Source organism: Patagioenas fasciata, chromosome 2, assembly GCF_037038585.1.
Source record: "Patagioenas fasciata isolate bPatFas1 chromosome 2, bPatFas1.hap1, whole genome shotgun sequence".
Taxonomy (NCBI): Eukaryota; Metazoa; Chordata; class Aves; order Columbiformes; family Columbidae; genus Patagioenas; species Patagioenas fasciata.
This window is the reverse complement of record NC_092521.1, coordinates 45,671,277-45,694,896: the sequence shown is the minus strand read 5'-3', so window position 1 is coordinate 45,694,896 and position 23,620 is coordinate 45,671,277. Positions and strand designations below refer to the sequence as shown.

The 23,620-nt window shown below is 40.4% G+C and overlaps 1 protein-coding gene across 14 annotated transcripts in view; it reads left to right on the top strand.

The window, feature by feature from the left end:
- The window catches only part of DTNA (dystrobrevin alpha), a 231,034-nt gene that overhangs the window by 125,756 nt on the left and 81,658 nt on the right, over window positions 1-23,620 (top strand). For 12 of the 14 annotated variants that reach the window (XM_071804146.1, XM_071804154.1, XM_065830279.2 and 9 more), the window contains 2 exons: window positions 6,443-6,510; window positions 11,432-11,512. In XM_071804146.1, coding sequence (XP_071660247.1) covers window positions 6,444-6,510; window positions 11,432-11,512 — 148 coding nt within the window. In that variant the 5' untranslated portion in view covers window position 6,443. Of the gene's footprint in view, window positions 1-2,492; window positions 2,582-3,859; window positions 3,948-6,442; window positions 6,511-11,431; window positions 11,513-23,620 lie in introns of those variants that run through there. The other 2 variants (XM_071804147.1, XM_071804148.1) reach the window with 2 other exon arrangements.

The window sequence follows — 23,620 nt, the reverse complement described above, 5'->3', positions numbered from 1 at the left end:
CCTTTTTAGGCATTTTTGACAGTTTTCTACTAAGGATACGAAGCTCACAAAAGGGGAACTGATGAAAAATCTGCTGGAAAATGCTTTATTAAAAACAAGAGACAAATTTCACTAAAGAAATAAATCAAGAGAGAATTTCAATTTTTTTGTAATATTAAAATTGCAAAATATAACAAAAATAATAGGCAGACAAACATGTTGGAGGTGAGCTTAGCAGCAGCTTTTCTTTTCCTCCTTCACTGTAAATGCTCATCTAGATAAAATGCAAACAAGCACTGTAAGTGCAATGCAATTATACCTCGCCTCAGGAAAGAGCATTGAACAATTTTATTATAGTGCCAGAGATTAGTCCTGGAATGTAAAGCAGAGGGAGACCTATTAGGGACCTGCTTCATTAAAAGATGTGGAACAAGCCATTCATAAGGCACCAATAAATCCATTAAGGGGAAGAGGGCTCTGAAATGGCCTTTCGTGATTCTCGTTACTAACTTAAAGGATTGCTGACTTTGGTGACTTTGCAAATACGGTTTTAGCTGGCAGTCACTTTTAACTCTCTATTCTCCAGTCCGAATTCACTTTGAAATAAGCAGCTGTAACTCTGCTCTGGTTAGCTGAGCAGCATCCACCTACCGGGCTGAATTTCAAGAAAATGGGATGCAAGGAAAAAAATCTGTGGAAAATCTTCTCTCTCATATTGCTGTGAATCCTGCTTGCACAGCACTCCAAACCTACCTATTAATACAGCTTTTGAGTTCTTCATGAAGTCACTGTAAGCTAGACCCCAGCAGGCTCTTTCATTTTCATAAATCAAAATTTCCAATGCAGATAAATCCTGAAAAGGAATAGGAGTTTGTTATGTATGGAGGGCATTTTGATAAAAGTGCACTGAGCAATGGCAGACAAGAAGCCTGTGCAGCTGAAAAATTTTACTGTTGTCTGCTCAAAGCTGGCTCTAACTATTGACCAGTTGCATAGAAAATAGCATCTGATTTGTCAACAGCATGAAAAATGACCACTGAGAAACCAGCACATTTTTTCCGCATCCTGATGCTTCCAATTCCCAGAGACACCAAAGTGAATATCTAACATTTGACATTTCATGGAAGTTAAGATTTCCTCACTAGGGAAATAGAGACTGCTCAGAATGAAGGATGCTTGAGCCTGGTCAATATTTTCTACCAAATAATGATGCTCTTTCCAAAAGTGATCTCGAGGTGCTCACTATGGGTTTTACCACTCTTCTGAAGCAGACCTTCCAGCTAGAGGTTGCATTCCAGCACACTCCTAAGCACTTCAGAGACAAAACAAGCATGACTGGATAAGACTCAGGCAGAGACAAGTGTTTCTCTTTTTCCTCTCTGTCTGCTGCAATGGAAAAGAACGACTTTTACCCAGCCCAAAAGACGATCGGGAATGTCAGGTCAGGATTCAGAGCCTCTTTTTGTTAGCAGCTGAAGGAGCTGGGGCTGTTCAGCCTGGAGAGAAGGAGGCTGAGGGGAGACCTTATTGCTGTCTGCAACTACCTGAAAGGAGGTTGTAGCATGGAGGGGGTTGGTCTCTTCTCCCAAGTATCAAGTGATAGGACAAGAGGAAATGGCCTCAAGTTGCACCAGGGGAAGTTCAGATTGGATATTAGGAAAAAATTCTCCACAGAAGGGGTTGTCAGGCATTGGAAAAGGCTGCCCAGGGAAGTGGTGGAGTCACCATCTCTGGAGGTGTTTAAAGGACATACAGAGGATATTCTTAGGGACATGGTTTAGTGGTGGACTTGGCAGTGCTAGGTTAATGGTTGGACTCAATAATCTGAAAGGCCTTTTTCAACCAAAATGATTCTGTGAAATTTTTTGTGCCACAGTTAATGGATTTTAGCAGACAATTTTCCTCGCTGGTGCACTTCCCACCTTGCTGAGACACTTCATCCATCACACATGAACGGGATGGGAGTTTGTGGAAGTGTTAATGGGATGGCTTTTCTCAGAGCCATCAAACTGTGTGTATGTGTGTGTGCCAGGTTGGGAATCTTTTACCGTCTCTGGGGGAGTGTATGGAACTCTCCAGAGGGGAGCTACTTCTCCAGGTGTACAGGCAATTAGTTCTTTTGATGATTTTTTGGAAGCTAATGATTTAATTGTGGCAGGCAGTGCTTTTACTGTGCATAGAGCTCATAAGTCAAAGCAGCACAACAGGAAAGGAAAGAAAAATGAGGCGTTTAGTTCTTGCCCTATGTATATTATATGATATACCCTCCTAGATTTTATAAACAAATAAAGTATATTAAAAAATAGACCACCTATGCTTCTGATACATGGTAAGCATGAAGATGAAATTGTAATCAAAAGAGTTCAAATCAAACTAAATAATTTCTTTATTATTTTTCTACAAGCACTACTAATATCATAAAAGTTTTCAGCTTGAAACACTTGTAGAAATGAAGCATTAATGGTATCTTTTTCAGAGGCTGGAAACCTTATGCTTGGAATGATTTCTGCTCTGGAATGTCTGTAATGGATTGAAGCCTTAATACCTTGCTAATTAGTACCTTACTAATTAGCCCGTGACAAGAATTTTAATTAGATGCACAGTAAGTGTTCTCGCCCCCTGCAGTGGAGGAGCTAATTCCTGGGGAGAAAAGTGAAGGGAAAAAGATAGTTGAAGGAATCAATAGAAGAAAAATATAATCTAAACCCTACTATGTGAAGAGTATACAACAATTAACATTTTTCAAAATTACGTCTCTGATAATTTATTCTGTTTGTAAAGTACATTAAAGTTCACTTTGTGATTTGTGCTGTTCCCCTGTAGAACGAATTGTACTTTTTCTTTTCTGTGACTTGACACGTGTTGTAAGCAAAGTGAGAAATACTGGAACATGAGTGTAGTCAGTTCTGCTCACGGCCAGCCCCAGGGACTGAACGAGAGCATCCCAGGCTCAAAGCGTGAGTCTCTGTAATCTGAGTTAAAGAGCTGAGCTCTGTACCTGTGAGCTGGATCAAGGTGAACAAGGCTGTAAAGGGAGATGCCCAACACCCATGACCCATGGCATTAGTTGAGCCTGGGCTGTAGCACATGCTAGAGTTAAAAATGCATACAAAAAGCTTGGAAGACACAGTTGAGTGAATTCTTATCAATGGCGACTCAAAAATAACAATATTGATGAGCATCGTGTGCCATTTTTCTTGTATCAGGAAAAGATGTGAAGGAGGGATAGAAGATATCTATCTGAAAATACTGCCACTGCTGATGTTCTCATTAGCTTAATGGAATATATCCCATTGCAGAGGATTTTAGGATCGTTATTTGGGATGGAGGCTATCGTAAAATCTGCAAAATATCTAGTGCAGTGAGAGTCTTAAATATATAAATACAAAGTTTCTTCCATCTCCAAGGAAGTCTGAGTTGTGTGTGTATAAATATAAAGTTATTTGTCAGGCCTGGTAATCCCCATAAGCCCCAGCAGTGAAGAGGGTGATTGACTTTCAGTAGATAATGGGACATTCTGAAAAATGATGATCGGGTCCAGGGAACATTTTATATAAAGAGATATAAACATCAATAAAAGTAAGGGGAAGATGAATTGCACAAAAGGGAAAACCAGTTAATGAAAGGACACTTTAGGAATGGGCTCTCTGAAGGAAACAGAGAACTTGCTCTACAATTTGCATTATTTGAAAAATACCTTTTTAAAATTAATTTTGAGTGGGAAAGTTCTTCAACATGGTGAATAAGGTCACAGGTGAGCCATGTCCCAGTGGATGTGCTGTAGATATTTAAAAGCGGTAGCTAAGGAATATTTTTATCCAAGAGGTGGTATGGGAAGGGAGAATAAACTTGCATCTCTTCTGTTTTTTATTGTTTGCAGCAATCATCGTGAGACAAATGGTTATTTCACATATGTTGGAGAGCATTGATGGAATGAAAACAGCCAATTAATAAACGGAGAAAAATCTGTAAGATTTAAGTGTAAATTGTATTAATATCAAGAAACTTAGAGAGGATGATGTAATCTATGTGCCAAAATCAAAGTAACCCAATCTCAGTCCATTAATGTGAACAGTATGTAGTCTGAAAACCAGTTGCACATTGTTTGTAGAATAATTCTGAATGCAGAAATCAGAGAAAATTATGATGGCCTGTGAACCACTTTACAAATAATAAAAGTTAATCTAAAGTTGTATTTACTCTGAAATGTTCACTCAACTGCTCTACTAAGCAAAAGACACTATCTTTTCAAAGGGCTTTATTAACACACCTGTCTTACGTGATCTAGTCGTTCCCCCTGGCAAATTTGTCTCCTGGTGTGAGTTTGATTAGAAACAGAACAGAGTGGGGAACTCAAGCTGAGGTTAGTGAGCTTACGTAGTTTTTTCATCTTTTATGGACAGAGATATAAGGCTGATCCAGGTACAACAGATATTATACTACTACTTACTGTCCAGTTAGGGTGCAGGTTGGTGTATCCTGTTTTGCAGGTGGGTGTGAGCCTTCCCTGACGCCTCTAAGCAGGCGAGACACCAACTACCCCCAGATCAGAGGGGTTGTGGCCACTTCTTGGGGGCGCTACACTGAAAGCTGGTATCTCTGCAGAGAGGTGGGATGTGTTAGCTCAGGGTTAATGCTGTGCTACACACATGTGTGTCAGGCCTGGCCAAATGAGAGCATAAGGGTGAACTGGAGTACTCGTGCAAACAGGCTGCAGCCTCACCCTTTGTCCGCTCCCTAGTAGGACTGCTGCTTACATCACTAAGTGTACACCATAGATAGCACTTTAGTGGAGCCTTTGTCAATATCCTGAGGATTTAATATGATCTTTGGAAAAGGCAGTTATAATATACCAGCACTTCATTTGAACAGCACATTTTTGAAGGAGAAAAAAAACCAAACAAACAAAAACACAACAAAACACCTTTTATGTGCTTGCCTTTCTTTCTCTGAGCCACAAAGATGATTAAGGGAGTGGAGCATCTCCCTTATGAGTAAAAGCTGAGGGAGCTGGGTCTCTTTAGCTTGGAGAAGAGGAGACTACAGGGTGACCTCATTAATGTTTATAAATATGTAAAGGGTGAGTGTCACCAGGATGGAGCCAGGCTCTTCTCGGTGACAACCAATGATAGGACATGGAGCAAGGGGTATAAACTGGAACACAGGAGGTTCCACTTAAATATGAGAAGAAACTTCTTCTCAGTGAGGGTGACAGAGCACTGGAACAGGCTGCCCAGGGAGGTTGTGGAGTCTCCTTCTCTGGAGACATTCAAAACCCGCCTGGACGCCTTCCTGTGTAACCTCATCTGGGTGTTCCTGCTCTGGCAGGGGGACTGGACTGGATGATCTTTTGAGGTCCCTTCCAATCCCGAACATTCTGTAATTCTGTGAGAAATAAAAGGAAACCGATTTTCTATGCTGAATCCTTCAGTGATGATAGACTTCAGCATCCAATACTTTTATGCATCCTGTTATATACATATGTGGGTTTGCTATGGGATACAGTGGAATATTTTGGATTGCGAGCCTCTACAAAGCATGTTGTTTATATCCCAGGTGGTCCAATGTTATTTTATGCAGTCTAGTTGAGATAAGAATGTAGATTACAACACAGGTCAGAAACCCTAGCCAGACTGGCAGGGAGGAAAGGATATTGGTTTGCCAGAGTAATAACCCGTAGGAAGTGGTGATGCTGCCGCTGGTTTCACTTTTTGAGTGCTGCTAAAGATGTTAATCTTTACTCTGAAGGCTCTAGTGGTTTGAGTGCTATATGGTTTGAATGCTGGCTGTGAAGGAAGCTGTGGCTTTTCTCTATGCTCTATCCAGCAGTAGCACTCTTCAAAATATTCTGAAGATTTTTATATCTGAAAACTGAAGGAAAATGTATTCTAACTCCTGAGCCTTTTACTGGAACTCATTTAATCAGAGACGTACGGTCCTGAATTTGAATGAATTTTTGGAGTGTATTTGCTTGAGTAAATAGAGGGTATTATGTTGTGGAGTAGAGATTTAGTTGCTGTTGTGTTATTTTTTTTTCTGTTTCTTCCACCCAAAATTGGCTAGAAAGACATTTGCTAAACCATAAAATAATATCTGAATCTTTTATGATTTCTTCTCGCTTACATAATTCGAACTGAAGATTCCTTATTTAAGAAAACCTAAAATGAATTTCAGAGCTTGTGTTATGTAAGTCAGTTACATCAAGCAGAAAAACTGAACATTGCCTTTGGGGGAGAGAGAGAGGGAGAAAACAAATGCTTGAAAGCAGAGTCTGGGGAATGGAGGACAATTTGGGGACCAGCTTCTCCGCAAACCGTGCCACAGAGAGGCTGGCAAAAGGTGTTGGGTACATGTGGAGCAGCAATCAGCCTCAAAGGTTCTCAGGGATCGATTATGGATGCTTATGTACGTATATTCAGTCTAGGAACAACACTCAATATTTTCACACGATTTTGTCTTCCAGAATGATTGAAGATTGTGGGAAAAGAGGAAATACCATGGCAGAAAGAAGGCAGCTGTTTGCAGAAATGCGTAAGTACTTCCTAGAAATGTTTTGCTGTGATAGACTGAGCCAGTTGCAATGCAGTGTCAGGAGAATTTATGCAAGCTTTCCACCTCAAGTAACTGATATCTCCATTTCACAAGTGGTTTAATGTTGTGGGACCAAGAGTACAGGAAAATGGGCTGATTTGACCAAAAGGCAGGAGAGAGGGATTTTCTACACCAGATGTTGTGATTGTACTATTTTAATCAATAGCTTCTTGAGACAGAAATGCTGTAATACACAGCTAACCATGAAGAGGGATAGAGGTCTCCAAAAGACATCTTTTAGGGGGGGTGTCCACAGTGGGTTTACCCCATCCAGCTGCAAAGCACTCACAGAACCAACCAGCCCCCAGTGGGATGGGAGAGAATACAAGGAAAGCAAAAGCAATAAAACTCATGAATCGTGATAAAGACAGTTGAATAAGTGAAGGAAAGAGCAAAGAAAAAGACACGAACGACAACAAAAAACAAGTGATGCAAAGGTGGTCCCTCACCACCTCCCAAAGGCAGGCCTATGCCCAGCCAATCTCTGAGCAATGTCCACCTTGGAAGACAAAATTTCCCATCCCCTTTTTTCCCTACACCAGTTTTATTGCTGGGCATGACATTATAAGGAATGGACTACCCTTTTGGCCAGGTGGGGTTGTCTGTCCCAGCTGTACCCTCTCCCAGCCTCTCGCCGTCCCTCAGCCAATTCTCTGGAGGGGCACAGAGTAGGAAACAAAGGCCTGGATGCTGTGCCAGTGCTGTTCAGCAACAGCTAAAACATCGGTGTGTTATCAACACTTCTGTAGCCACAAATCAAAACACATCACCCTGCAGGCTGCTATAAATAAAGTTAACTCCATCCCAGCCAGACACAGCACAGGGACTCATATACTACATACCCCACTTTGTTGTGAAGCTTTATGTTCCCTGCAGAATAGTATGTCAGGGATGTACTATACTAGCACTGTTCCTGCAGTTCTCGTGGCAGTCATCTCTTATTTCTCCTAGAAACAAACCACCATTTCTCAAGGAAGTTCTATTAGGTATGAAGTTTGAGACTGTCACACTGTTAATAGATTCACCTATGTTCAGTCTGTAATTACTCAGCTTCCTATTATTTGTCCCCTGCAACGTAGTAAAAAGTGACAGAACATCTCCGCTGTCTTCTGGAGGAGACTAAGATGAGCATTGCTGGGACTTGGGCACCTGTGCACACTGAAAGTTCAGGCGTCTGATGGTAAATTAAATGTGCTGGGGACTGTTATCCACGTCTGACCAGATGCCCTACGACTGCACTCCTGAGCTCTCCAAATTAAGGACTTCTCGTTCAGATGGCCTGTGGAGAATGGTCTTGTGTTCAGTAGCTTTGTTGTGCCCTGTAACTATTTCAATATCAAACAAGGCTTGAGAGAATTATTACAATTATAATAATAATTATTAGAATAATTACTATAATAATATTTATAATATTGATATTATTGATCTTGATAATTCTAATAATTACTATTAGAATTGTTAGAATTATTGAGCTTCTATCAGCTAAAGTCAATAGCACAACTTCCAATAACTTCAGTTAGTTTTAAATATTCCAAAACCGGAACATAATTGCTTAAAACTTTGCTGTGAGGATTTATGGTCTGTTCCCACAGTTCTGAAGGCTGTTTTGCTGTTGGGTTGTTTTGGAGGAGTTAAGTGGGTGTTGGGAAAGTTTACAATCATCAGTTGAGGTGAAGGAGGGATTATTTTCCCATACTGTACACAAATAGTTGTTGTCTACTCTTTTTTTCTTTCACATTTTAGTATTTTTGCCGTATTTACTTGTGACTGCTTTATCTCACATTTGCTTCCCTTTTCTGTTTGCCTGCTTCCCTTTCTCTTCCTACTACACATGCACACAGAGAACTGAGTTCCAACAAGGTAAAAAGAGACAAAAATACTAAACTTTTGTGAAGAATTATATATGTTTTAGGCAAAGAAATGTCCAGATTGATATAAAGTGCTCAGTTTTGCATTCGAAGAGTCCCTTGGATTCCTGTGTGTATAAAGGGTGTGCTTCATTGAAACAGAAACTCGTCCTTCTGTCCTTGCATTCAGGTGCCCTCAGCTATGTGCAAGCCCACACAGTCCATGTTTAATAAAAAACCTGCCCCACACACCCTACATACTGTGGGCCATGTGAAACTTCTAAACATTATAACAAACTTAAGCTTCTTGTAAAAAAACTCCACAATATGCTGATGTTAGAGGAAATAAATTCATAATATGGAGGGCTTTGCCAGTGTTCTGGGTTCTTGCAGTCACATCTGCGAGTCTGTGATTGAAACTCCACAATGCTTTTAGAAAGTGGGTCATGTTCCAGACTACACAAGACAGCAAAAAAACCAAAACAAACCCAAGTTTTCCTACCTTTTAAATAGGAAACTTGTTCTGAAAAGAAGCATAAGTGGACTTGACTTTAGATTTGGGCCCCTATGTGATTTTCCCTGTATTTGGAGAAGTTTAGTTTGACTTTTTTTTCCTTTCCTTCAGAACAGGCATCTTTCTTGTTCCAAATTACAAACCTTTGTGAATTAGTATTGTAATAGGTATAATCTTCCATAGACCCCTGTACTTAAAGCTTAAATTGTGTCTTATACCTCAAAATGCATCGCTGAATGTCCAGTCACAAGACTATGCTTAGTCTGACCTGACATGCTCAGGTAAATCCAGACTGTAAGAGAGTCCAAAACGTACGTCACTGTTGTGCTGCCAGCACGTATTATCCAGCAAGAAAACAGCAGCCAAAGCATGCTATGTATCCCGTTTTGTTTTTGCAAGCTGCCAGTGTGTTACATGAGGTGAGCATATGCAACGGAAACAGGTGAAGCTGCCAGAAGGAAGCAGAGGCCGCTGGCCATTCTGCAGGCAGATTATAAATTCACAGTCTCTTTTGCCGTGCTCAGTCCTGCACATCTTTCCACTTGTTCATCAGGACTCTCTATGTACATGAAGTCACTTTTCTACAGAAGTTATTTAACAAATAGATCTCTGACTGCATCAAAATGTGAATCATGGTAAAAGTAAATTGGGATTTATCGGCAAAAACACCTTTTCCCAAAATGCTACCAAATTAATACCATCCACTATGTGTGTAAATAGTAAAGAAAGAAAAAAAAAAAGCAACATTACTGCCTACAGATTTTTGTATTTAGGATTAATACTGCAACATAGGAAGCTCAATGAACCAGACTCTCACTTTGCTTTGGATCTTTACACCTTGTTAAAAGGCCAAAGTTTTATTAAGGAGCACTGGAAGCTTTTATTAGTAGCTTTCACTAAAGTTAAGAGGGGAAAAAGCTAAATTCATTTTACTCATTGATTCAATTAAAAAAGACTTAGTGTTACAAGCATTATCCTCCCTTTTACCAGTAAAGAAGTTTTCCCAAAGCTGTCAATGAGATACTAATGGACAAGAGAAAAAGCTCTGTAATCCAACAATAAAGCATATAATGAAAAAAAAAAAAAACCACACAACTTTCCAGACATGGTGTTAAATAGTTATGGGTAGCTTCTCCCACGAACATTTTCTGTTAAGAGAGCCCACTGGCAAAAGGCAGTAACTAGAAGCCCTGGGAAGATGGTGTGAGAGAATCCGGTCAGAAAAAGAGCAGAGTGTGGGGAGAGGGGAGCTCAGAGCACATCTGAAAAATTTGGGTGCAAAGCATGGCATATTGCTTAAGAAAGTGAGGGTGAATGGTGCCGACATGGCCATATGAACAACAGTGCAGCTGAGTGGCCAGTCTAATAACGTCAAGGTGAATCTTAAAGCATTCGGCAAGCATGTGTAAAAGCAGAAAAGGACCATATTCCACTATGCTTCTCTTACAGCCTGATTGTACCTTCTTTGGGTATGTTTCATGCAGACAGTTCCTTCAGAAACTCTGTTTTTTGTGACTTGGTACCTTGCCCAAGTGAATAGAACAGATTTTACTCCTGTTACAGGGCCAACCACAGTGCAAAAGCAAATGCGCAAAAACTTGAGTATATTTCCATGAAATGTGTGGTGAAATTAATAAGCAGTCTTGTACTTCATAGACCATATTGTAGCTATGAGGCAATACTTCTTCATATAAGACATACCAGCCAAGGAGAACAATTTAAATCATGATCTCCTCATCTACGTTTAGAGGTTTTGGGAGGTGTTATGAGTAGCACAGAGCAGCAGGAGGCCTGAAGACCCTGTGCCAGGTTCTGCCCCCATCCTGGTCCCTCTCTGCTGCACTCGAGTGTGGAGTTGCCACCGGTCGGTTTATCCCCATCTCCTGGGCAGCTGCTTTGGAAATGTTGCCAGATGGCTAAGTTGGGGCAGCCAGGGCCAAGCCATGCGTGAAGCAGAGACCTGACCCTTTGAGGTCTCTGTTGCAGAGAACACACCGCCGCAAAATGGAGAAAGGCCTCACAGACTTTGTGGTATTTTTGTCCCCTTCTGCAGACTGCTATCAGTCTTTTCATTATGGCATGATATTGTTTCTAATTTGGTTTGCTGGCAATACCTTGTTCTGATCTGGCATGTCAGCCACAGATATTTGTTATGAGCTTTGTTGTTAAACATTAAAATTAGATGGAGTTTTTTCCCTGCTGTTGGAGCCTGGCCAGAGTGTCTTTTAGCCTGCAGCTTGACCAGATTGCTCTTCAAAGTGACAGACACAGTGGGCTGACTATTCCTTGCCTTCCTTCATAAAAGTCTTTTAACACTGTAGCTTCTGCCATTCCCTTTTTTTCTCCTCACACTTCTCTGCTCTCTCTGCAAAGGAGAGAGCCTCGAAAATTATTAAACAGAGTCAGCTCATGTGTCCTCTTTGTTCTCTGGCTCCCCCGCTAGCAAAGACACGCACAGGTCATATTCCATACAAATATCGCTGTTATTCTCTTCCACTAGGGGCTCAGGATCTGGATCGTATTCGTTTGTCCACCTACCGAACAGCATGCAAGCTTAGATTTGTTCAGAAGAAATGCAACTGTAAGTATGTCAGTGATTCTTTCTTACCTTTCCACTGCACTGCCCGGTCTGTCCTTCACAAATGGGGACTGTTTGATTTGACATTGCACAGAGCATTAATCAGAGTGCCTGGGCAGATTGTAAATATTAACCTCTTTATATAAAGAACTCGTCTCGAACATGCCAGTGGTTCAGTCATATAAAGGTGAGTCATGATGCAGGCCACAGCTTTATTTAATATGTATGTTAACTACATTATCGGATTTTCTTGTAAAATAACATTTGGGGGTTCCAGCAGGATCCTGCAAACGAAATGCTTTCATTGCAGCTCCATGGAGAAGAAGTGGTGGTTCCAGTCCATGTCTGTTTGGGGTGCAGCAAAGTGCCTACAATGTCAGTCAGCCCACTTTGTGCCAGGCTGGCTAGAGACATCTCTTCTAAGAGGGTGATCTTGCTCATAATCTCTGCATGGCTGTCTTCCTCCGTCTAGGCTTCATTCTTAAAATGTCTCCCTCTTGATTAGTGACTTTCTTAACATTTCTTTCGAGATTCAGTCTTTCTTCCTTTACAGCTGCAGTTTCTGTTAGCACATGCATGAAAAAAGCTGTGAACTTTAAAAGGGAAATACATATAAAATCTGTAATGGATCGTATCCTTTCTTCTCCAACCAAAATACTTAGAATGATGGGGCTTGATTTATATGTTTTACCAGACCTTCCCAAACTATGCTAAAAAAACCCCAAAACTAACCAGGAGAAGCCTTGCCAGCAGTAGCAGTAAGGAGAGGACTAATGCAAAGAAAACGAGTTTTTTAGTCGTCACATGTAAACTAGCATGACAGTGTGGCTACACTTGTGCTATGCACAGTGATAAGTACTTTGTAAAATGCTCACTGCAAATAGAGATTAACCGCCGGGGAGAGAGTTCCTAGTTTTGCGGCTATATGTATCTGCATTACATAAATGTTTAGCTTATGCTGTCCAAACGTAGCGGAGAGGCCAAGCTGTGTCAGGAAATACTTTGGAGAGTATTTATTGTGTTTTTAGCTACGGAGCTAGCCTTTCAATCACTTCTGCAGCACTTTTCTCATGTTTTTAAATATAAAGTATGAATGGAGAGATTAGTATCACATTATAAGCAGGCTGCCAGACACAAAGCCCAAGAGGGGTTTAGTACCTGCCCAGCAGCCGGCTTCTCGCATTCAGAAGAAAATGCGTTGAAAGACACTATTATGTTGCATTCAGCTGTTTGTTAGTTTGTTTTTAATTTTATGTTTGAGAAGCTAAAATGTTCGCTTCACTTTTTCCTGGTAGCTGAATACAATAGTTCGAGGTGACAAAAGTATCCAATTAAGCTGACAGTGGTAGCAAAGTCATAACACTAATTGCTTTGATAACCATTTACAAAGCAAATGAAAAAGCCTAAGGGTGCAAGAGCCTCATTGTTGGGAGTGACTGGCTGGCTAAAAATACTGCTTTTAATCTTAACTTTATTCCTCTTATTTAACAGCTGTGATCTGCTTTTGTGGACCTATTGGTTCTCCTCACAGAGAACCAAAACACGTGTCCTTCAGTTTTCAGTTTGCCAGGTTGTGCCAAGTCGCTCATGAACAGTGCTTGCCTTCTGGTTGGAGAAGTGATTTGCCGATCTTAGATCAAGAGTTACACTATATCAGTCTCTTCTGAAGGAAAAAAATGGAGGGTACCTAAACAAAAATGTCCTCCAAAGAATTAGGTTCTGTGCAACGTAAGAAACAATACGTGTTGATCTGGAGTGGGCTGAATTGCGTGTGTCTTTTCACTGTCAAGTACAGTTTTCTTTTGGTTCTTTCTGGAAGACTGCCGCTCTCCCAGGTGGCTTTCTCTTATTAGTGGGAAAAGAAGTAATTCGTTCACGTGATGTGTTTTCAAGCAATGACTGTCCAAAGCAGAGCTTCTAAACATAGAGCCACTGAACTGCACACTGCCCCAAAATGGTTAATATCAGATGTCCAGCTCATGTCAATGACTTTTTTTTTCCTACAGAAATTTCCATTATGCATCACCCAAGAGTAAGTTCAGGAGGAAAAAAAGAAAAAAAATAAAAAAAGGACATGGGGAAAAAAACCCACAACTTTCTGCTGCATCTGAGCTCTTTCATTTAGGGGATAGTATAAAAAGAAAAGGCTCAAAGGCATTTCTGCTCCACTCCCAGTGCATAGGACCTTCTGTCACTCAGGCCATACTTGGCTTCTTTCAGCTGTGCTCTCCTGCCCTGCCCTGGCACACAGGCCCAGACTTACTAGGAGAAAATTGCTTGCAAAGAGTGTGTTTAAGGTCTTCTTTTAAAGAGCTGATTTAATAAATTTCAGGGAGCTGCTCTTGGCTCCAGGCAGAAGGTGCATGAGGGTGGAAGCAGAGAGCTGCCAGAAGTGGCTGTTCCAAGAAAAGCAGAGGTTTTATTAACACCATCTTTTTTACCCAAAGGTGTCCATTAGCATAGACGGTCATGGGATATCATTTAACAGGGCGCTGTGCTTATCACAAGCAGGGCACTGTTTGTTTCTGCTGTTGTGAATGCAGACACACAGGTTCATCTCCCCGCCTCTCTTTGTGAATTCTTCTCTTGCTACAAGAGGATGTTTTGCTGGAACCTTCAGCAGCTGTCTGGGTTTTACTGGTGAAGAAGGCAGTGTGCAGTGGGCAAAGGTGCCTTCTCATTCTAAGAGCCATTCTCTCTTGCAGCATTTCTCCTTAACCTGGCTAAACTATCTGACCAAAGATTACAGAGGAGGCGACGGCTTACCACCATTTGCCAGAATACTACTACGTACGTGTGGCACTTTGAGTGCTAACGTAGCCAGTCAAATTAATTGCTCCATGGGATTATTTCATTTTCAGAAGAGAAAAGCTGCTTTAAAGACATTTAAGTAAACAGTCTTCAAAATTGCAAATATATGTCTTTCTGATAATTCTATAAAACTTTAGGAAAGCTAGTATGCATTTGGAAAGTATTTTGTTTATCAAAATCTCTCTAGGCATTTAAACCAACAGGCAATTTAAATAAAATCAGCAAAGGGAGAAGAATCAATTATTTGTCAAACAGGATAGAATTTAATCCAGTCCAGCTTCATTCTTCAGAAAAGCAAGAAATTCTTCTGAAGAACTTAGAAAATGATAAGTAGATAAATTTGGAAAGGCTGTCATGTTATTTTTCAAAGACAAATTCCTTCAAATTTAAGCATTTCCCTTTGCCTATGTTAATGCTACAAATAAATAAAAATAACATTTACAAATAATTGTTGGCACACCTGTGAATCTGCTAAGTGGTCAAATGTGGGATGCAACATGTGACAAAAATCCCAAAAGGAAGAGATGCACGAAATTCTACATTCAGGAATCCTAAATGCTGGGAAGCTTTGTTAGCATACCATGAATATAAACTCGTTTTATGCTTCTCTGTTTCTGCTGACAATTTCTAAAATTGGAAATAATGAAAAGAGAAACTCTGTAGGTAATGTGGGTACCTTTGAGGATGTGGTAGTTTTAGAAAGAGATGATTGCAGGCTGCTTTCTTATTGTGTTACAGAACTGTAGCAGTAGACCTGCTGCAATAGCAGTAGTCTTCTTTTAGTCATAAATGCTAATACAAGATGTAGATACCTTTTCTGTAAAAACAAACAAACAAAAAAACCTAAAGAAGTCTTGAGAAGGTGTTGAGATTTGGACACAAATAATTCCAAATGAATGCCAAGAGTCCTAGACAGACAGACCAAAGAGAAAATATCATCTTCGGAACGTAAAGCAGGAGTGTATGAGCTGACTGTGGCTGCTCTACTGGATCATGGTGTTGGATATAGTCTCGGAAATAGCAGCACCCTAATCATTCAAGGTTAAATTTCATTATTTGGGATAATAAAAGCAGATAGGAAGCAGGTGCAGAAACCTGATCAAACACGTGACATGTTTATTCCAGTCTGTACTGTACAAACTGTGCAAAATGCAAGTAGCTGACTTGTTCATCATCTAAATTTTCTAAATGTGCTCTAAAGGTGGCCCTAAAAAGTGCACATTGCAAGAATCAAGGAGGGAGATGGAAAAACTACAGATGAGCACCGTGAGGTCCACGTCAGTCCTAGAACTTGAAAACCCTACAAACTGGTGTTGCTCTGACAAAGTCAAACATTAGGGTATTGTCCTTTACTTCACCTCCAGTGCCAACTGGAGCAGGTTTTGGAATATACATTCTCACCATACAGACTCCTGCTCAGCTCCCCTTACTGCCAGGAAAATGCCATCTTGACACGGTTGCTTTACAGCTGTTTATCTGTAGCATTCAAACACAGACGCATAATAGGCTTTCGTAAAACAAGGCATGAAGGACCGATGACAGCAGTTGCACATGTCTCTCAACATTCATCAGTATTCAGAAACTACCAAAAAGCACTATTTATAGTTATCCCCAGTGATCAGTGTGTGGTTGGTTTATTTTCATATTTGGTTTTCGGTGGATTTATTAAACCCAAACTGTTTATACAGAAAACCAAGATGAAATATCATGTTCACATGCAAATTCCCTCTGGGCTATGGTGGCAGCAGGAGTAGAACATAACAACATATCGTAATCAAAACCATTATACAATTAAACATCACTCACTAATATAGAACTGTACAGCTGGAAAACTACTGCTGTCCTTGATGAACTTTTCCTGAATGTGTTATGAGATTATATGCTATGACTCTGGCTGCAAAAAGCAGATTTGCTTGATTTCCCTAGATCGGAATATATCATGGGCAGTTGACAGCTTGAATCTAAAGCCATGCTGGTGATAGCAATATGGGGCTTAATTACTACAGGCAAAAAGGGAGCTTGTTTCTCTGGCACTTTAATCCTAGCACCTTAGGGTTTCAGCGTCTTTGTTTCTCCCTTCGATATTCTTCTGCATGAGTGTTTTAGTTTTTCAGGGTTTTTTTTGCGTTGTTTTGTCTTATCCGAGTTGTAGCGCAGCTGTTTCCACGTAGGGAGCACAGCTGCCATGACTGTGATGGAGACCTTGTGAATGTCCGAGGCAGCCTCCTTCTCTTCCTCCTCCTCTTCCTCCTCCTCTTCCTCCTCCTCTTCCTCCTCCTCCTCCTGCTGCCTCCTCTGGGCTTCAGTAGTCACAGCTGAGGCATGTAGGCATGTCAGCTTAATTTCCATACACGCTTTTGGGTACCTCCCTGATCTGATCTGCCTTTCTACATTTAAGTTAGAATAATTTCTCACCCTCCTGAAAGAGAATAATTTCCCGCTGAGAATGAATGACAGTTATTGTAAACACACTATTTTTAGATTATTTTCTTAAAGCTTTTTCCTGTCTGTGCTCTTATACCTCCTGTAATGCTATAGCAAGCTGCTGAAACTCGTCTAGAAGCTGACAATTTGGGTATCAAATGATGAGGTCAGCCCATGTGGGCTAGCATGACAAAGCATGTGGGCTAGCATGGCAAATCATGTGGGCTAGCACACTAACATGGCAAGCACATGTTAAAAATTATTTTATTAGACCTAAATAAAATTAGTAGGATTTGAGTTTGGGGTTTGTTTGTTTGTTAGATTTTTTGGTTTTGGTTTGCTTTGGTTTGGTTTTTTTCTATAATGGGCTTACACTTAAAATATCATTTTATCCCATCCTGTTCAACATGCCATTCACCACAAAATTAAAAGTCCCAGTATCTGGCACTTGTAGTAAAAGGAAAGGATATGAAAGTCTTGATTCCACACGGGAAATGGTGCTGTGACCTTTGTGTTACGCAGTGCCTGAGGAAGTCAACAGGTACCGGTGCAGCTTTCTCTTCTGCATAACAAAGTCTGTGCTGATCTTAAATATCCAGAAGAGTTCCCTAAACACGAAGCTAGAGGATATTCAAAAGTGTGTCTGTCCTGTTGATGCTTAAGCATCAAGTCTTTCATCTTTATATGTTAATTGATTTAGGAACTGACAACTGCTTCTCTGCTTCAGTGAGACCTCTTGCCGCCACAGTATAAAGCCATTCTTTCTTTGACTCAGCGAGTGTTTATTTTCTCTAAAGTGAAGCAGACTGCACAAGAAATGCTTGATGGCAGTATCCTCAGTGTGCAAGAGTCCCGTTAAGGTCCCTGCCAGGGGAGGAAGCATTCATTCTCAATCCGGCCTTTTACATTTCAAGCACTGTATAGCCTGTGCAATTTTGTGCTTGCCCCTCATTCTTTTGTTCTCAGGATGACCATCAGAAACAGAGCCACCAAATTATCGTGATTACAGAATTGTTTAGAATAAAAAACTTAATCCGTCATCACTATAGGTCTCCATGGTTGGTGCTCTGTTCTCATTGTTGATTTTCATCATGGTTTTTTTATCCATCTTGGAAGCAAGAAAGCGCAGGGTAGATTCAGGCTGGGTCACAGAGCAATCAAACTGAGTGACAAGCCATGTTGCCTACTCAAGAAGTAAAAAAGGTCTGCTTGGCTGCAATTTGAAACAATCTGCCTCTTGAATTTGTGATCGTGGCATTCTTGTGTTCTTCTAAACCCTCTGAGTTTTACTTTAAAATCCATTAATTTTGAAAAAACAAACAAACAAACATTTTGACTTAATCTGATGACCATCTTGGATACTCTATGATCTACTTAATATTGTTACATAAAGATAGAGGCTGGAAATATTAGGTGTGTTCTTTGTTTACTATTTTAACGGGAGCTGAGTCTTATAGCTCGCTTACAGTGAATTACCTTATTCACATGGCTCCAAGAGATACAGCTTTAAAAAAAGCAAAAGCACTTTGTATTATAGGAGTCATGGTACCATAGTGTAAGTTACTAATTTTGGTATCCTGCAGTACTTGAATAATGGAAAGAGAGATGAGTTAATGGTTTTTAAAACTTTTCTGTTCCTTTGTCTTTACCAATGACTTAGAGACGAAATACCCCTGGAACTGCTAGTACTGTTCCATATGGGTTTCCAGGCAACTATGGGGAAAGGATGCATATATTATACATTCTGCATTATGCATCAATTATTTAATCAAAAGTTCAAAAGGGCTTGATTTAGCATATTCCCTGCAGACAAATCCTTCATAAGGATTTTAGTCCGTAAGTGTTCACTCACAGCACAATATGCTGGAAATGGGTTCAGATTTTCTTTTCCTTTTAACTATGAAAGTTTATTAATAGGCTTGACAGATCATCACAGCTGTTAGAGGGCTGACATATAGCCTGTATGTTGGCCATATTCATTGAGGGACTTTTCTTCAATGTTAGCGCGAGGTGGATTGGTGGATTGTTACTACATAAAGGGGTTGTGGTATCTCAGATGTCCCTGGGTATTTGCTCATAAAGGCCACCACTGCAAGTCTGTCTCCTACAAGATTGATACGAGAACTATCAGTGGGCATTTGGAATTCATTTTACTGTGAAAAAGAGTGAACCAAACAAGGCTATAGATCTTAAACTCTCAATTTTCATTTTCTTTAGAGATGGATTTTTCAAACACACTCATGATTCCAAGTGGTTCCTGATAAAAAATGAGTTACAGAAATTTGTCAGCTAGTGTTATTTTGGCTTTTACAGAGGAAACTGAATGGACTTCCTTTGAGTTGGAAGTTGACAGCCACGTAGACTAGGCCACGTCCCAAGTATACCGACATGCTGCCCTCTGCTACACAGGTGGCTCAGCCCTGCCTTGATGCAGACAGCTTTTGTAATTGAATCATCGCTGAAAATCTCTTCTTGCTGACTTCCTGAACTCTGCTGTAACTGCCATTCACTGCGCTATTTCTGATGGCTTTTGTGATGCAGGTTTAAGGTTGGACAGTCTGTTAAGTTTGCCACTGATGTCTCTGAACATCTCCTACGGGTAACAGGCATCAGTCACCTTTGGTCTGGCACGCTTTTGACTAGTTACCCAAAATTGTCATGATTTGTGCATCTTATTTCACGTTGGTCCTCCTAATGAACACTTCAGACAAAATAAAATAAAATAAATCATTACTAGCTTAATAATCTTCTAGACTGTCTAAAAATCGCAAAATATATGCAGACATATAGTCTTATACAAACAAACTGATACCTTGGTGATAACAGGATCACTGTTTCTTCTGAGGGATGCTGCTTCTTCACATGAGAGTGTTTTCTTCTTTCACCTTCTCGTTTTTCCCCACAAACTGTAGCTGTGTTTTTAAGTCTCTTTCATCATTTCCCTACCCCTTCTTCAGCTTCATGTCATTATCTGTGGCATTTGCATTATGTTTGACTTCTCTGCAACCCTCATTCTCTTAGCTGCTGTCTCCTGTTATCCTCTTGGCTCCAAGCACCTTTCTTCAGGCAAACCCTCTCTTACATTTGAGTCTTTGTTCCCTTTCCCTGGGCTGTTCTGGTCTGTCCCGTTCAGGTATTTGCTGGGTGTCACATGAGCACCACCCTGATACGCCGGAGCATTAAGCATGTTGCACTCACATAAATAACATATTTGTGTGAAAAAGAGGGGGAGAAAAAAAGACAAGAAGTCATCCTTGGAGCAGGTGTCAGTGAGCATGGTGATCATGGTCCTTTGTTCCTAGGGAGCTTCAGTCAACTGTCTTGAACCAGCCCTGCCTCTATCTTGGACTCAGTACAATAAATCTTGAGGAGTTATACATAAGTTCAGTCCATACGTGATTTCTGTACAAAGTAAAGGACTGTTTTGATGTCCTTGCAGAAAATTGTTTTCCTGAGAAGGTAAGCTGCAGCATTTTGCCCTGTGTGCTGCAGCATGCATTCAAAGCGTCCTTCTCCAGTGCATCTGCTGAGTTGGAATTTTTGCTGAGGATTTTTTCCTTTTTCCTGTTTTTGATGCTGTCACTCAGCTCTGGAGAACGAGCAGGCACGATGCAGATTTCCTCCACCGTAACTGCCCAGTCTGCAGCATCTTCCTGCTGAAACAGTGATCTCTGCTACAGCCTCCCAGAGATGGTCCCAACTGTCTCAGCCTTTCCTTGTCCCCTTTCAGTATCCATTTCCAGTAACTTTTACAAATAAAACTGCAAGGGTGCTGGGTGTCCACGTTCTCAGCAAATGTGGGCTTCTTCAGGTTGAAGACAGCAAGTAGTCCACAGAAGGACAGTCAGACGTAATTTTTACTGTAATTCTCTCCTTCTATAATTCTCTTCTCCTGTAATTTCCAAAGAGTGGGGTTTTTTTTCCGTGTTCATTTGTTTTCAGAGTTATATCAAAAGTCAGTCTGTGTACGTCTAACAGTATAGATCAACTTCATAACACCCAGAATATTCAAAGAGAAGCTTAACTGTTAATGTCATATTTTTACCCACCAGCTGCACCCAGGCTCATTTTCTGTAAGTCTTGGTGGAAGATATCATACGGTGTGTATCTGGTATGCTAGGACAAATTGTGAGAACAGAAGACATTGGCCATAAAAATAATTTCCTGCTTTTATGAGTGTGAAAAGACTGCACAATATAATGTCCTCAGTGTGCATTGTTATTAATATAGTTCTGGAACTCTATACAAGGAACGTTCAGCTTCTTGCTGTTAATGTTTGTGATATACAGTGGCTTTACAGATGCAGTTTTCTGTGTGCTGAATTAAGGCATCGCTAGGCTGAATTCAGGCTGAATTATATCTGTGATGTGGTTGTTGGCTGCAATGGATTTCTAGCAGGATATTTGCAAGCAGTCTTTGGCCCTTTACTGTACAAAGTGTATGCTAATTCCAGGAGAAGTTCTGTGTATGCTCAGCCTTTGCTTCAGTCCGCATGGATGGATAGATGGATGTCTCCTTTCCTGACAGAAAGTAAATTGAAAGTAACTCTGTTGAACTCAGTGACATTACTATGGCATGGAGGAAGGAATGAATCGGTGTCGGTGTATATTGTTTGAGGAGGTTGAACTCAATTTCTGATAAATGAAGCCAACACTAGTATCATGCTGCATCTCTTGTAAAGGTGCTGATCTTCCCCGAGTTTAATTTTCCACCTTTCATTCATCTATATTTTGCCCTGAAACTCTTATTTTGTCTTGGATTTGCAGGATATCTCTAAGGATTGTATGTGTAAAATAAAGGATGACAGATAAGCGGCCGTGTACATTGAGACTCTTACTCCATCTAGGGACCCTGACAACATCATTAAAGAGCTTCTGTTGCACAGAGGAAGGACAGATGTGTGGGACTTCACATAAATCCCATTTATCTGTCATTTCACATTCTTCACTCTTGTTTTGTTTCTCATTGTTGCTGATTGTCGAGCTATGTTTGTGCCAGTTGGAGCTTTTCTCCTTTTCTTGACGTATTCCTCGTACCTGTTTCCTCAAGAGAGGTGATGTTTTAGTGGATGGTATTGCAGGTTGCTGCCATGGGGAGCCACTCCAGCTGCCTCCTGGTACTGGTGTTCTGGTTACTGGGCAAATCAGGCGGGAACTGAAGCCGTGAGCAGCTCTTGCACAAGACATTGCTTTGAATGTGAGTCATGTCAGGAGGGCGAATGTGGAACGATTGTGTCAACACAAAGCCAGAGTTTAGTCAAATATTCTCTGCAGTTTGTCTGAGTGAGAGATTCTCTACTCGAATGAATTTGATGTGAAAAAAATGGATCTTCCAGGTGCCGGGATCCATCTCTTCCTATCTCAAAGCTGATTGTAGCTCAGATCCCAAAAGATTTTTTGGCAAATAAATCCTTCTGTTTACAAATGTAATAGGTGTTTAAATACCTGTGAAAGTTTGAATCTGTGGCAGTAGTTAGCTCCTCCATTACCAATCTCAGCAAAAGGTTAGATAATATTAGAGTCTGAACTGTCCTTATGACTTCAGGCATAAGATGCTTTTTCACCGATGTCCTAGGTGTCACATGGATGTCTTACTTCATAGTAATGCTGTCACTCTCTCAACAGCTGAAGTTGATATTAAGATTTTGTCCCAGAAATGCTCTGTATTGACCCAGACTCTTCAGAAGGGAGGAACATATGCCATCACTCTTTAGCGTCTCTCTTGGGTTCTGGGACTGAGAAGTGGAATACTGGTATCAGACAGTTTACCCAAGTGTTAAGTTAAGCTTAAATATTTCTCTAATTATTTTTAATAGATGAAAATGTTGTGGGCCAAATTCAATCCACACTGCTTAAGAAATTATTTAAGTTAATAGAATAAAGATTGGGTTAAGAATATGCATATATGTAAAATATTAATTTTTATATAAAAGGAAATACACAATTCCTATTTCATTAGTATTCTGTACCTTGTGTTGCTGATTACATTCTTGACAACCCTACATGATTTTTAAAAATTACAGTAGAAAAAATAACCATGGGTCAAACTGTGAAAAACAGGAGATGGGCCAAGGAGCTTTTTTGTCTTCAAGCAGTTTGAAATAGGTGATCATTCTTTTTCATTGACCTTTGTGATATGACTGAACCTTAAGGGCTAAGGTTGCAATCTCAACCTTTTTTCTATAGCCATGAAGGAAGAAATTGTTATAAAGAGTGGTTAAACTGTATATTCTCATCGTCACAAGCCTCTAGTATCAGGGATTTCAAAGAAAACAGCAGTTAACATGAGAATGGGGATAACAGCCTCTATCTTTTGAGCTGGTAACGCATACTAACTACTTCCCATGAATTTAAAATATAAATAACCCCATTTGTTAACATTTACATTCACTTTACACTTGCTTTTTGCTGGAAACAGTGCCAAAGCAAGCCATAGTCCTTTTGCAGCACAGGAAGTTCTTAGTGGGGATTAGGGGAACTGGCAGTGGTTGCATCAAAGGAAAAAAAATGAAGTTATTTAAGAAAAATATGTAGTATTAGACTTGGCATTCAAAGAAACACACTTCTAGTGGAGATTTTATCACTGTAATAAGGACATTCAACAGAAAAATGTTCTGCCATTTCCTGCTCATGGCTTTATTATCGTTTGCCTATCACGTGTGATCACCTGTATAGGACACCCACAATACCAGATCTCCCAGCAGATAATCTTTACTCCACCAAATACATAACCATGGCCCCTTTCTGGAGACAGTGGCGGGGATGCACACCCTTTGATTTGTGTTGGCTCTCCTGACGTTGTGCCAGTAGAGAGTTAAAATATAACAGCAGACGTGTGCTGCCTTTACTAAAATACACCCAGTAGTGCCATCCTGTG